General features: G+C 41.7%; 1 protein-coding gene across 1 annotated transcript in view; it reads right to left on the reverse strand.

Moving 5' to 3' along the window:
- Nucleotides 1–3,689: 3,689 nt before the first annotated feature.
- LOC143128158 (actin-like protein 6B) overlaps nt 3,690–16,301 on the reverse strand; it is a 57,494-nt gene continuing 44,882 nt past the window's right edge. The window contains exons 11-14 of the mRNA XM_076289833.1: nt 6,914–6,994; nt 4,543–4,638; nt 4,208–4,294; nt 3,690–3,939 (exon numbers count right to left, since the gene is read on the reverse strand). Coding sequence (XP_076145948.1) covers nt 3,859–3,939; nt 4,208–4,294; nt 4,543–4,638; nt 6,914–6,994 — 345 coding nt within the window. The 3' untranslated portion in view covers nt 3,690–3,858. The remainder of the gene's footprint in view (nt 3,940–4,207; nt 4,295–4,542; nt 4,639–6,913; nt 6,995–16,301) is intronic.

The raw sequence follows: 16,301 nt of genomic DNA on the forward strand, positions 1-16,301 counted from the left end.
TTTCTCGACTGCTCTGGGCTGCACTGAAGACGGTTTGGCCGGTATGTTACTCCCTGTCTCCACCTCAGACATAAACTGGTATTGCAAGACTGGACGACCCGGGGCTAGTCGGTTAGCACGCTAATTGTGGAGGAGATCTCTGCAATGCTATGCATATTCTTCGATTAGAAAATGTCAGTAGCGTTATTTCTTCACATTCTATTGATATGTATAGTTGATTTTTGAATGCATTACACTTCAAAAGTTCACAAAAAAGACACATTGTGCCTTTAATAATAAAACTTAAGAAGAACAATAAGTGTGCTGCTTTGCAAGCACACTTAATTACTGACACATTGTCAAAATTATATTAATATGCTCATTTCTATATAATACGTAGGCTACTATTCACATACAGCCCATTGTTTAGAACTGCTTACTCTGTGAATCTGAGTGTTATAGCTCATCTGGGTGTAACCTGCGTTGTGTTGAACCTGCGCGATTCAGCCCTGCACACGCCCGGACTCGAACCCGCGAACAGCAGCACCTTGAATTGGGAGGCGAGCACGCTAACAATTGAGCCAATAGCCCAGGCTACTGGCTTGCATGCCAGCAGCACTCTTGAGGCGTCGGGGAGTGAGGTTTTACAAACGTTCCACAAACACAGCTAAGCTAGCTGGCATCCGTTACATTCACCCCCCTAAACCTCACTTCCGATCCGGGTCACGGCACCAATGTAAGTTGTGTTGAACCTGCGCCATTCAGCCCTGCACACGCCCGGACTCGAACCCGCGAACAGCAGCACCTCGGATCGGGAGGCGAGCACGCTAACAATTGAGCCAATAGCCCAGGCTACTGGCTTGCATGCCAGCAGCACTCTTGAGGCATCAGGGAGTGAGGTTTTACAAACGTTCCACCAGAGCCCGTTTACAGAGAGCCGGATCACTCCCTATTAACTCCATTGTACCTGCAATCTGTTGTAGTTCCGCTAGGGGCGATCACGAAAAAGTGCAAAAACAATGGGGGTCTATGGAGCTAGACGGCTAAATGTGTCTCTTTCACCTGGTTGTCGTTGAAAAATCGAAGATTTGATTGTGGTTTCTGCAAGCTTAATATGGATTATAGGTCAAAAGTTAAATGAACGAGTAATTACGTCCTTTTGATTTCTTACAGGTTGGGTCGTTGTTGCCCACAACACACTAGCTTTCTGCTAATGAATGACGTCATTGACGCATTTGAAAGGCTTTTTAGATCAAATAAGTGACTCAAAAAATATAAATCTCAGCGGTCTGTATTTTCTCTGCCCCCTCTTTCGCATGCAACATTCAAATTTCTGGGCAAAAAATTATATCCAGAGAAAAGTGGATTTGAGGGGTATAGCTCCATAGACCTCCATTCATTCTGCACTTATTCGTGAGCGCCTTCATGTGGAACCAGAAAAGGAACTGCAACCAGTTCCAGAGAGTGGCGGTTCTCCCCTTATTAGACATTCTCTGGTTCCACAAACACAGCTAAGCTAGCAGGCATCCGTTACATGGGCATGAAGATAAAAAAGTATGCGTTTCTGCCCCTAGTGGTATGGCGGCAAATACATCCCAAATATCTGAAAATTAATAAAATACACTTTGCAGACATTTTTTTGATGATTAAAATGTCCGGATATATCCACCTGCTTTATTGACACTCCTTTCTTTCCCCTTTTCTCTTCTTTTCCTCTTCTTCCCCCCTTTTCCCCTCCCTTTCTCTTCTTCCCCCCCTTAGGTAGACGAATGTTCCCCTCGCCAGGCGCGAGGGGTGGGATAATCGGTTGTCTTTCAAATTCCCTCTGCACGCAATAGGACAGCTATGAGTCCCATGCGTTTCCTACCAGCGGAGCTAGTTGGCTAGTTCAAACTTTTGCCAACATAATAAAAGCTTAACTCGTGTCACACTGTTCGCCAACAGCAACATCCATCTTATTTGTTTTCAAGTAGCAGGGAATTCAAGCCAAACCGTTGCAACTCTGCCATCAATCATTATGTTAAGCCCGCCTAACAACTCTATACATGATTTGATTGGCCTGATAGAAGTTTAATTTTTCGAGCTCACAAGCCAACGGAGAGTTGCTAGACTAGCCCTGCCGCTAGGGTGAGTCTAGATTTCTAGGCTATTGGTTGACTGCTTATTGTGTGTAAATCTCAATCGCACGCACAACTCTCGTTCCTTGACCCCAGCGTCAGAATGCGACAGTGAAGGTTTTACATTCAAGTCTATTAGACAGCCCTATGCGTTAAAAAACAACGACGAGGGATTTACGTTCAGGTCTATGGGGCGGCCTTCATCGTTCAGGGGCCTATTGCACAAAACTAGGATAAAGGATTAAGCCGGGATATCTTGGTTATCCTGGCTCAATTTATCCGTGATCCAGTTGCACAAAAGCGGGATAGGGGGCAGCAGGATATGTTATGGTATAAGTTACCATGGCGATTTATTCTGTGGAGCTAGCCTGCTCCAGACCAGGCTAAGTTCCAGGATCTATTTAATCTCATCCCTTATCTCAGTCAGCAGTCATCACAAACGGAAACCAATAGTTATTCCACTGCCCACTACACATTGTTATCACATATAACTAGACCCACTGTCATTATTTAAACGTTTGTGATCATTAATTTTTACATATCGCCATTTCCGACCTGTCATGCAACAATGTGACGTCACGGGAGTGCCTAATCATTTCGCACGTGGTGGTCGCGGCACTAGTTGCAATATTCTCCTAAACAGAGGTGTTGCTGTTTGCTGCTGTTGTGAAAAGGCTATCACTTCCTACTTCTCACCGTGGAAGAAGCAATGAAGCCGCTTTAGTTATGTCTAGTTGCCATGGTGAATCAGTGAATCGGTGGCGGGGTCTATTTGAGGGAGCCGTGAGCGCGCACTTATCCAGGATAGGTTTCACCTGGCTTGATGAATCCGTGTCTGCTCATCCTGGCTTGCTCGTGCAACCAATTAAGCCTGTACGCTCGTGTTTTGGATTCATTGAGCGCAGCTCAGTAACTTATCCCGGATGTCTTAATTCTGCTTTTGTGCAACAGGCCCCAGGAGTGACGCAATGGGGTACCTTCTGCTTCAACTGTTGATGGCAGGGACAGTGACCAAGCCTCAATATGTGACTAGGGGTGAGACTGTGTTGGCCTAACAATGTGATGTTTTACCTCGAGTCTATATTCAGATATACACTTTAGTGCAGCATGTGGAATGTGTTTGTCAGCCAACATTTTCTTATTTTCCTCGGTCATAGCGCTGCTGCAGGCAGGCAGTAGGCTAAGTGAGAGATAATGCCCGCCCTCAGAAACAACTGATAGATTCCCTCTCTCTATCAATCTCGCATGAAATTGACAATAGTCTCACTCCAGACTATGGGACATTTCATATTTTGATTCCAAACGGCGAAACCGGTCGAAAAGCGACTAGTTTGCAGGTATGAATTCAGGTTTTTAGCCTACTGTTCTGTCAAAAAGTCATCCCCATAGCCTGCTGTCAGACATTCAGATGCTATATTTCACCTACAGAGGGCACCACGTACTTGAGAGATCGTTTGTTTGTGTCATGTGTGACACCAGACACTCAGACCAATATAATTTTACTGTGATTTGTCCATTATTTATTAGTGTTTGTCTTCAGCCTAGACTTTTTGCATTTGATTTTGTTCGTGTATGAGATTGTGTGATATGAACTAGCAACTTCACACAAAATAATAAATGAAACAGACCTTAGGAAGCAGGGACACAGATGAACACGACAGAATATCATGCAAAGCCGATCATGTTAAATATGGTGAATCTTAAGTGTGATATGATGGCTGTTTCAGTGTTTGTGTGTGTGTGTGTGTGTGTGTTTGTGCATTCATGGACATTTTCTCTCCACACTCTGTTTTCCTCCTTCATCATACTCCTGCTTGGAGATCCACATTTGCTGGAAGGTGCCCTGGTCAAGTGAAGGATTGAGAAAGAAACAGATAGAGAGAGGGAGAGAGAGGTGAAGGAGACTAGGAACAAATCAGAGAAGAGTGCAGTCTTTCTCTTTCACATGTTTAATTGTATGTGTGTGTATGTATGCATGTATAATTGTGGGTGTGTATATATGCATGTACAATTGTGGGTGAGTGTATGTGTGTATAGTGTAGCATAATCTGTGTGTATGTAGGCTATACTGTGATATGTATAGAGAGAGACTATGCTGGAGAAAGACTCACTAGTGAGGCCAGTATCGAGCCTCCTATCCAGGAACTGAATCGTCGCTCCATTGAGCTGTTACTGGCTATAAGCTTCAGCCTCATACTCTGGTGGGAGCAAAGGAGATAAAGAAAAAGAGACAGAGAGATAGATGGGAAGCGTACTTACAGTGAATTACAGAGAATTAGAAATGACGGAGAGAGAAAGAAAAAAGGTTCCAGATACTAATTAGATTACATTTAACAATCAACATTACTAGTACTGTATATACAACATTACTAGTGTGTGTGTGTGTGTGTGTGTGTGTGTGTGTGTGTGTGTGTGTGTGTGTACGTGTGTGTACAAGAGAGACTACCGGCGGTGCCTTCTGTGACAGTTCTCTATTGAGCCTCTCTGTAAATCCTTGCAGCAGTGTGTTGCCCCCAGTAACAACCACACTGCCATACAGACCCTAAAGAAAAAGACATAAGTATATTTAATAACAAAGTCCAATATATGCACACTGAGTGCCTTTCTTCCAGTCAACTGCACTCAATTACACTTGCCTTTTCTTCCTAAGGGACCACATCTGTCTCACTCAGAAATATAGGATATACAGTATACTGTATATATTCATGGATTAGTCAAGGCAAGTCCAATTTATTTTTATAACACATTTAACGCAATAGTGTCAAAGTCCTTTGCGAATGAAAAAAAAAAAGAAAAGAAAAATATTTAGTCTAGGACTAAACTGGCCCATGAGACATACACAAACAACAGCACATACAGTGCAACAGGAAAGTTTTCAGACCCTGTCAAGTTTTCCACATTTTGTTATGTTTCTCATCAATCTACACACAATACTCCACAAAAAACAGGTGTTTGGAGTGTTTTGTAAATTAAGAAAAAGACAATATATAATTTACATAAGTATTCAGACCCTTTGTTATGACACTTGCAATTGTCTTCTATATGCTTCTCTCATCTTCACAAAGGAACTCTCTAAGTAAGTTCGGAAAGTCACATATTACCAATCTCTTACGTGTATGTGTCACTTACTATTCATTTCTATACAAACCAAATCGGCGGATTCCTAAAGAAACGCAAGCACCCACACCATAAGTGTATCTAAATTAGCTATGTGCCAAAAATTACATTTTACCGTGACTCAAAGAGCTGTAAACACAGTTCCGCTTGGAGCTCCAGTGGAATTTTGAATTGCGACAAGAATTCTCGCGCTAACCGTTGATGTGCCGTGAGAAAAGTTGGGAATAGGCACCCACCAGCCCAGCACTAAACTCCGAGCGTGGTACACAAAATCGGATATTTCAGGCAGTAAAAGCCCCGGTAAGAACCAAACTAGATTTTGTTCAAATCTACACACCTATGGCTACTGAAAAATGTAAGGTATATTTATCAAATGTTATTTAGAAGCATTGAAAAACATTGCTGTTTTAGAATTTTCGAACGAAATGGTTGGTAATTAGTATGTTTACGATAAGTAAGTAAGTAAAATGTATTTATAAGACACATATAAAACAGTTTACACTGACCACAGTGCCATACAAGTGCAAATTAAAAGACATACATAAATACAGATATAAATAACAATCATACACGGACAGTGAACGCCAGGGAGAAGAAGTGTGTTTTGAGCCTAGATTTAAAACTAGTGATGGATGGAACATCTCTGATAGAAGGCGGCAGCTGATTCCAAAGGCGTGGTGCAGCTCTTTGCTTGAGTCTGGAGCGTGGGACGTGCAGAAGACCCTTGATGCAGGATCTAAGGGACCTGGGGGCTGAATGGTAGTGGATGAGATCTGATATGTAGCCAGGCCATTTAGAGCTTTAAAAACCATCAAAATATCTTAGATTTTGTACTGGATGGGCAGCCAGTGGAGAGAGGCTAGAATGGGGGTAATATGCTCCCGCTTTTTAGATTTGGTCAGCAGTCTTGCTGCCGCATTCTGGACCAGCTGGACCTCATTCATACCATAATTTCCCTACTAGGGTTAGGGTTACTATTAGCCAAGGTTTATACACTGATTGTGCAAAAATGAGGTTAATAAACAGGGCCAGTTAATATATATCTTGCATATATCTTGTTAATATTTATCTTGCATAAAACACTGTCCTGCAGTTAATACACAATGTGGCTTATAAACACAGGAAATTACTGTAGTGACTGTTGGGTCCATGGTTACTTGTCTGACCAAGGCCCTTTGTCCCCAATTACTCAGTTTGGTTGAGCGGCCAGATCTGAGAAGACCTGGTTGTTCCAAATCTTTTCCATTTGAGAATGATGGAGGCTACTGCTCTTGGGCACTTTCAATGCTGCAGAAATGTTCTTGTATCCTTCCCCAGACCTCTGTGTTGACACAATCCTGTCTCGCAGATCTATGGACAATTCTCTCGAACTCGCTGCTTGGTTTTCACTCTGACATACATCATCAACTGTGAGACCTTATATAGACAGATGTGTGGCTCTCCTAATAATGTCCAATGAATTCATTTAGGCACAGGTGGACTCCAATCAAGTTCTAGAAGCATCTCAAGGATCATTGACAGAAGTAGGATGTACCAGAGCTCAATTGCAAGCGTCATAACTCAGGGTCTGTTTACAAAACACTCCAAACACATGACAAAATGTGAACAACTTCTGAAGGGTCTGAAAACGTTCCGGTTGCACTGTACATACCATCTCACTTTTACACAGAGAATGATTAGATTATGTAAATGGCTCTCACTGGACGGATGTCGATGTCACACATTCCGATGCTGGTGGTGACCACATGACCTACTCCCAGCATGGTATTCCCTGACAAACCCTAATACAGGAGAAATAATATTATATAATGTAATCTGGTGTTGTTGTGTCCTGACATGCATGTAAACACTATCAATATATTGACAGCTCCTTTTATACTTTATGCAGTACTCTTGAAAATGCAACAGAAGTATAGTAGCCTACTGGGTCTCTCTAGAGCAGCGGTTCCCAAACTTTTTTCCCCGCGGACCACCTTCTACATCCTGACTCGGCTCGCGTACCCCCACCATCCAACACATAAAAAAGTAACTCATTCTATTGATGCATTCCAGGCATCGTTGTTTAATTAGCCGCCCTACATGATAACATAATCAAAATGTGCAACTGGTCTATGAGCTCTCATGTTACAAAAAACAGTGGAGAACCACATTAGAATGGTTAGGTAGCATCTCACTGCAGACCACGCACTGTGGCTTTGGGCAGTCTGTCTCCCAATCCATCATACTTTCGCTTTCTTCGCGCAGTCTTTTCTGTCTCGTTCTTTCTTTTATCCCCCTGCGCTCCATCTCCACCTTCATTAGTCTGCCCCCCATCCCATTCCATCGTTACCTGTATCCTGCTCTGTTTCTCTCGCTTCTCCTCTTCGATCGCTTTAATTAGGCCTTTTGGACAGTGTCCCTGTTTTTAGCCAGTTTTCCATGTTTACGCAGCCTTCTACCTAGCTACCTTCTAGGGGTGTAACGGTACACAGAATTCACGGTTCGGTTCATACCTCGGTTCGGACATCACGGTTCGGTACGAGTTCGGTACAATGGAGGGAAAAGCAAAACAAAAATGCAGAAAGCATTTTTTTTTGTACATTTCTCAGGCTGTACCACCTAGTGTCCTACAGTCTCTTTCCTGAGCTATCTGCAACAGCCTGAAGTGTGTAAGATGTAGGCTAAACAGTACAATAAGTACCCAGACTCCATCTGTAACTTGTGTAAACAAAATAAAACAATCAGCTATAAAACTGAAAATAGGCCTACAGCATCTCTTATTTCTGAAAGTGCAAATTACATAGAAAAATTATTTTTAAAAATCCACTTAAGCAAGACCTTCAACATCTGTGTTTAGTTGTATATGGAAGGGTCTACAATTTGCCTCAATATTTTTCATTGTGTGTAAAGTAATAATCTAGCCTACCAACTGTGAAAATATCACACTATTTTGCCTTTTTTTAAAAAACGAAATTGCTCTTTTCATTTCATAAACAGACTACAACTAGAAGTCACGTGACTTTGCCCTTTGACGTTAACTCACCGTAGCATGGTTTGTTTATTAGCCTGGTTAGCGTTGTCACTTTAGGCTACTGTCTATGCACTTAACACTACCAGCTCCTCATGTGAGAAGTTACAAGTTACCCCAACAGGTAATTACCACGCGATTTACATAGCTTTCTGTCATTACGAAATCGTTTAATTTAAGCCATAGGTTTTGGCCCTATTTGTATATGTATCCAAAGGCTGCTGAAGCGCAGGGGAAGTTTTTTACCCCTTGTTTTAGTGATTGGTAGCCTACATCATCTGGGTGATCCACTCACATACCCAACAACTGCTGAACAACGCCGACACACAGTTTCATCTTATCCACCACTCTTTCGCCTGTACTAACGTTACTGTAACTGAAGTTCTCAAACTTGCGATCTAAAAGAGACCAGCGGATCCTCTAACTCTTGTGGGTCGCCACCACTTGCTTAGTGCTGCTATCTCTGACTGACTGACTTGACCATAGACTGTATATATAGAACTGGATAGTGTGGCTGCATTCTGCAGTGTTCTATGGAATTGAAGCCGCCGAGGCGACGCCATCTTGGAAAATTTGGAGCCAATTTGAAGTGCGGCTGCGCAGCAAAAGTTGAAGCATGCGCAGTGAAGAGGAGTCGCGGTCAGGCACGCCCACTCAGTTGTCACTCAGCGAGTTAAACACGCCCCTTGTCAAGTGAAACCCGCCCCTTCTCCTTTCCACAACGCAGGTCGACTCGGCGCCGAAGGCTAGCTGGCTGGATGAATTTTGCGGCTGTGAGTTAGCTAAACAGTACAAACAACAATCGGTTTGTTCTTGTCTGGTAAGTGTTCCGTATCAACTAAAACGTTTTTTTTGTCTATTGGTGTTCTTAAATACGTCTAAGAGAGCTTATTATGTTGATTATAGACTGTGACAATTTAGTATGGTGAATACTAATGAGCTAACAACAGAAATACGGACAGCGAATTACATGCTAACGTTAGCAGCTACATTAACGTTACCGTTAACGGGAGGCTAAGTTAGTCGTTGAATTGAAGATTAGCACACAGCTCCCGTAAGAGTCGATGCATGATATACTTGGTTTTATTAGTTGTTGCTGTTTTCAAATATCTCAATGTATGCCATCTCAAAATGGAGTAACCATTTACTGTACATGGGGATTAATAACACTAGACAGTCAGTACAGTAGCAGCTATATGATGTGATAAAGCAACGGTATGATGTGATAAAGCAACGCAAGTTAACGTAATGTGAAGCATGGACCTCATCAACCTCATGTTAATGTAACTACTAGCCAGTTTGCCAGCGTTGCATTTTTTCTAACGTTAACGACAGACACCTCTGTTAGAGCTACTTCTGTGTAGAGGTGGGTCGGTCGCGAACGAACTAGTTCCTTCGAACGGGTCTTTAAAATGAACGACCTGAACTAGTTCGCCTTTCCAGTTCTTGTTCGTTCTTTCGTTCGTCGCTGAATCACACTGACCTAATGCTGCTGTGAATGTCTCTGGCCCAGCTTCCTAAGGCGAGAGCCAAACCAATCGTATGCTGTTGTCTGTATTGTTTCTAAAACGTTCTCATCGAATTAGCCAATGAGGGGCATGAAAGCATAGCAACCGTTTCCATGAAAAAAAACAAATGGGCTAGTGAGACTAGTGGTAGAGCATACGATAAAAAATAACGATAATGTACATTAACAATTCCATTTTGCATTTCAATATTGGAATTTACATTTAAATATCTGTCTAGTGGTAAATGCATGCTGTCTTTGTATTTTCTGTGTCATGTCAGGTTAATAAATGTCTCTTCAATCTGTCTCGTTCGTTCGTTCTCACGCCAAGACCTGTTTCACTTCGGTCTGTCGTTCTCGTTAAGTCAGTCACTCGTTCTTGGCAGAGTGAAGCAGAAGAAGCAGAGTGATTATGGCTCTGTAGCCTGGGCAAAATGGGGACTTGAAACCTTTTCATCAATATAATCTTTCTGCCAAGCCTTTAAACATGTTTGTCGGCATAGCCTACTGGGTCTTTGTTCCTTTATGAATGAACACATTTTTAAAAAAGAAATTAGCTGATCTAGCCGTAGTCTACTTCAATATGTCAATTTAATGTCAAGATGAATGAACACATTAGCTACTGCTGTTTTGTCTAAAAGTACACATAATCATTTAGTTGCAGCTATATTTGCCGCTACAATTACAGTGTTGTGTCGACCGTTTTCACAAACGAGGAGCTGAGAACCTGCATTCCATGATTCACCGCTGAACTACGTTGTAGGCTACCGGAAATGCGACTGAACGAAAGAACGAACGATTCAGAACGAATCATCTTGGCGAACTGAACGACGCGAACTGTGTCATGAGAACGAACGACAAAATCCACCTCTACTTCTGTGATGGTAGGTCGGTAGCATAGATAGACTGTAAAAAATAGATCGGTAGGTCGGTAGTTGTAGACCGCATAAGTGAATGATCGATACATGAAACGCCTGCATTAAACACTACGCCAAGAACCAGTCACTTCCCAGGGATATCGGTGAACATTTGAGAAAGACCTTAGTTTGTCATCTAACGTCCATGATCAGTCATACTGATAACGTTATTTTTCAAGCTGACGCAAGTTAATAACATTCACACCGCATATTTAAATGTGTAGTTAACATCAGGTAGGCTGTGAAGTTTATTGCACACATATATTTAATTAATTGGTATTACTAGTGGTGTTGAGTGCCTGATTAGATGCTTTGTAATGTTGTAAAATTGTCTGACTAACTTTATTCTAACTTTCCTTTTTGCAGGTAAGATATGGGTGATGGCTGAATGTACTGGAGGTGGCGGCAAGGTGGTCTCCATGGTCTACATTAGTCTGCAAGCAAGGGAATGCCTACGTGAAGTGGTTTGGCTGGGGTGGTCTGAGGTGGCATGTCCTCCCCCTTTCTCCAAGTCCCCTGACATCCATCTCCCTGACATCATCACCCACCGTCACTGGATCAACCTGAAGCCCCTTATACATGGGACATGGCACAGCACCACTACGTACACATGACTTTCAATAACTTGCGTGGCACCAAGAAAGGTCTGCCGCTGCTCTGAACCTTCTGTTAATGTGACATCATTCATACTTGAGGCTGTACACATCCCTTTGTTTCTATTTTCTTTATTGATGTCACCCAAACTTCAACTTTCTGTATGCCCCTGAACTCACACAAATTGTAAATTGCAATGCGCCATTTAAATAGTGGTGTAGTCTAGTTAGTTAGTTGTAGTGGTGGGTATACTGTGAGCAACCCCAAATGTTATTAAATACGTATCCTTGCCTATTTTAAATGGGTATACTGAGATGATGATGCTTTTTAAATGGGTTTACTGTGTAGTCCTGTGTATCACGTAGACTATACCACACCACGGTCATTTAACTGCCTTGGTATTTAAGTCAGAGGCCATTGCTTAGTATTTAACTGTAGCCTACGCAAAGATGTAGACATTACAATAATATTAATATCAGAATAATTATTGGTTGATACTAAATCAATATTGAATGTTTTTTTTATTTCTTTTGTGTGATATATATTATTCAGAATGCTGCAACATGACTGGTCTTCAATCAGCCAAAGAGGACACATCGTAACTCCTCTCCTTGTTACTCCATTGGCTCCCTACAGTAGCCAGAATTAAATTTAAATGTCTCACTTTGGCCTATAGGACACTGACTGGATCTGCTCCTTGTTATTTTAATTCAATGATCAAGATATACATCCCCAACCGCCCACTGTGGTCTTCTGATGAGCGTCTGTTGTGTCGACCAGTCTTAAACGCTAGGTCAAATTCAAGACTCTTCCTCAGTGGTTCCATGTTGGTGGAATGAGTTGCCCAGTGCTCTTCGTTCTTGTGATAGCTTTTGGTCTTTTAAGCACTTATACATAGGGTTGGGCACCGAAACACGGTTCTAATATGGCACCGGTGCCGACACAAACGGTAGTAACTGCATCGAATAACAACGTGGATTTCGGTGCCTCATTTCGGTGCTTAAATAGCGTTTAAAAAAAAAAAAAAAAATGATACGAGGCATCACTGCATGTCATGCGCCATCTCTAACGTCTTGCTCTGATAGCAACACATCCAGATACAGTTAGCTAACATATGATAAACACTGGATGTATAAACCAGAGGGGTGCACCACATAGGCGAGTGGACAGTGTTTGACAGCTTGCGTGAGCCCAAGTAGCTTACTTTAAAGCGACATGCGAGCTCCTGTCAAAATCTTGCAGTGGGCCTAACTACACACAAGCAAAAGGCTATGAAACAACGTCAACAGTAGGCTAGCCTATACATTACACAATATCCTTGCTAATGCGCTAACTGACATTTATTATGACCGCCGCTAGCGAAGCTAGCGAAGCGGTCATATAGGGATTGTCAAAGTTTTTTTTTTTTTTTTTTCCCCCGTCATCTACTTCCTGAATTTTTGGTCAACGATACCCGGGACACCGAACCACCGGGCCACATGAAATTTGGTGGGTATGTAGCCCCACTAGACTTTTACGGAAAAATTTTGTTTCGTCCCCGGGGTCCACTCCCCCCCCCGTGCTGGGCCCCCCGAACCGCAAAAAAAGCAGTTTTTCCTAAATAACTACCTGAACCGTGGCACCGAGGATGAAGAATCTTTTATGGTATGTTGGTCTCAAGGGCCCACATCAATCTGGCCCATAATCACTCATTTGTGATTTGCACCCCCCCCGGTAAAAAATGAAAATGCAATATTATTCTGCTTTAATCGCCCCTATCTTCAGTTAAGATGTTCAGAACTGCACCAAATTGTATGTGTATGATTGACCTGGCATTCTCTGGGGGTATGCCAAGTTTCATCCATGGGGGGGTCTTTAAAAAATTAGATTATGTGTACATTTAGTGACTGTACACTCATTGGCCTGTAGATGGCGGTGCACACATATACACATGCACACACACACAGGCACCCACATACTATCGGTATTAGAACGGCCGATACATAATTCAAATTCAGTAGGATTAAAAGAAAGCCAAAATAAATATTCATCATCATCATCATGGCTGCATTTCCAGTATTGGCGATAAGTAGTCGTTTGTCCACTAGATGGCGCATCGTTGCAGTGAGACGTAATTTTGTTGGAAGTTAAACGTGGGTTGGAATAACAATGGACGCTTCCTACAAGGACTATAGTTTACCGCAGAGAACGTCTAATAAGGATAGGATGATGTTCACATGAAATGTAATTCCCATTTCTTCTTGAAGCCGAAATAAATCTGAGGATGTTTATCGGACATGCTTGGTTTTTACTGCAGGTACGTTAATCTTATAATATCAATAAAGACCTAGGTAATGTTACCGTCAGCGTTGGTTGAGTGATGGAGGCCAATTTGATTGATTGCATTTGTAGAAAACTATAAATGCGGTTATACCAAGCAAATTGATAGCAGCACTGTAATTGTATCTTTCGACTGTCATTTGTTGCACGTGCTACAAAAATCATTCTGTGCAATGGAAGATTTACCAACGTTACACCGGTCTGATACAGTTTTGCCTATACATGCGTGAGACTGAGACGCCTGTTTATTTTGTTTTAAGTGCTTGCAGGGTGTGAGAGGGGAATCGATGTGCTTTGATTCCAGCTTGGTAGTTGTAGTCTGTGAAATTAAAAAGCGCGTGTGTGTGAAGTATCCAAACAATGACACCTTCATTTCATTATGGCTGCTTTAGCAACACACCTTAAGCTACTGTGTAGGCTAGGGTCCCATTTAGAAGTGGCTACTTCATTCTCGCTTTCCTTGACTCATGGAGCTGCGTGAATTTTATTACAACTTTTAGCCAGGATATGGCAATTTAAGTCCGCTTGATACTGTAAGGCGTAAGCCATTGGTTTCCAAAGGAGATTTTATTTGTGTCGCCAGCATAGCCTATTGACAATTTATGTTGTAAATAGGCCTACCTTATAAGCCTACCTGTAGCTTAGGGAAGCTAACAGCTTTCTATTAGGATCTAGTTTGTTAGTTACAGTTTTGTCATAACTCCCTGATGCATTTTTGCATTTAGAATAGCCAGAGTGTGAACAATATCGGGTGCCTATGGACTAGGCTTGGTGAACCCAGCCTGATCTGCCCGCTATTTATTTTTTGATTTCTTAAAAGATTGAGCTTGGTCTGGTGAAAGCCAGACTAGCCATGGACCTCAGTTACACAATGCAAGGGAACATGAATCAGCCTATATTTGCACGAACAATAACGGACAACAGCTCTTCAACTTTGGCCCGTTAAAATGTGTATGAGTCTAGCGACGCATTTCATCAAGGCCCATTTGGACATGTCAGTTATTTGCACCACTAGATGTAAAACAGCATTTCTTTTCAGACTACTGTTACTTAATTTGTGCATTAACAATAACGTTTCAGACTACTGTTACTTAATTTGTGCATTGACAATAAAGTATTACATGAACTAAAGATGACTAAAATCTTAGAAGAAGAAACATTCACAAAAAAATCCATCCATCCAAAAATGACCTTTGTTTTTGATAGCTGTTGAAAACGGCATGGAACTGACAGAGATGTTTTTGTAAATAAATAAATAAATAACATTATGCTGATACCTTTTGCTTTTCCCAAATACAATGTAGCCTACAGGTGTAAGTGACCTTTCATCAATCCAGTTGCAATGGATGAACTGTGATGAACTGCCCTACTTGTGATAGTTTAGAGATTTTAAAGGTTTTATAACAATGCTACATCTTCTTTGGCTATTCTACAATCTATTCACCTTTTCAGCACCAGTAGGCTACTTTCTGTGCAGCCGCACACACACACTCAGGCATGCCAAACAAGCATACACAAAAGTTTCAAGAGTGGGGGATGGAGTAAAATATGGAGACAAATCGAAGTGTGATTTACTAACGGATGTACAGGACTGAGCGGCGGTCATATTTTGTACCGCTATGTGGTACATCTAGTTTGAAATGTTATCAGCAAAGTTGTAAGGTGAAAACTTTATTTCACGGTGTGTTAAACAACATAATGGCATGATATTAATCTTTCATGTGCATGAGGCCCATATAGCATCACAATGAATATGAAGATCATGTTAAAAGTTAGCTGGCAAAAACATAAATGTAGGTTACATACCTGATGTCACTGAGCTGTCAAAGAGGCTACGAAACCATCTCCGTACATTATCGCTAATTAAACTCAGCTGACTGGTGTTAGCAAATAGCCATAGTTGCTGTTAAAATACTAGGCTAGCACTGGGAATCTAAACACTTCAACACCGACATGTAGCCTAACATGTTCAAAACCACTGCGTGTTATGGGTTAAGACAAGACATTTCTTGAAGCATTTGGGAACACACTGAATTAACTGGAAAATAGAGTCCCTGTTAGATTAGCTTGCTTTCAAATGCCGTTGTCCATGACCTGGCAGTTTTATGGCAAGCGGTTTTAACATGCATTATGGCAAACCGCCTATGGGTAAACTTGAAAGCAGAGCTCACCATTGTGTGTGCATGCATGGCAAGCTGTTTTAACATTTAAATGTATTATTCGTAGGAACAATAGACCTCTCCATAATATATCCCGCCTCCTAACTTCCGTATCCATCCAACTTCCGGGCGTGGATTGTCTATGGGAAATAACATGGCGTTTTGAAAGATCGTACCTGTCAAACTCTGTAGGTGACAAAGTAGAAAAAGCTGCTGGGCAGATTAGCCTACACACTTTTGCCATCTAGTTTCCACTGGATTTTTTTATTTTCGGTGTCGTTTGAGTAGTATAGTCTATAGTATACTACTTAAACGGCACCGACAATCAAAAAATCCAGTGGAAACTATCTGCCCACCAGCTTTTTCAACTTAGCTACCTACAGATGTTTTACCGGTATGATATTTTGAAACGCCATGTTATTCCCCATAGACAATCCACGCCCGGAAGTTGGATGGATACGGAAGTTACGGAGGCGGGACTTATTCTGGAGAGGTCTATGAGATATTGATAGTAAATTGAACATAACAGTTCAATTTCATGTTCAAAATTGTCTTATCAATAAAAAAAAAGCAATTCATGCTTTA

This window comes from Alosa pseudoharengus, unplaced genomic scaffold (genome assembly GCF_046254945.1).
Source record: "Alosa pseudoharengus isolate Yale_2024_CS ecotype anadromous, Long Island Sound unplaced genomic scaffold, YU_APseudo_1.1 YU_APseudo_1.1_scf_17, whole genome shotgun sequence".
Lineage (NCBI taxonomy): Eukaryota > Metazoa > Chordata > Actinopteri > Clupeiformes > Clupeidae > Alosa > Alosa pseudoharengus.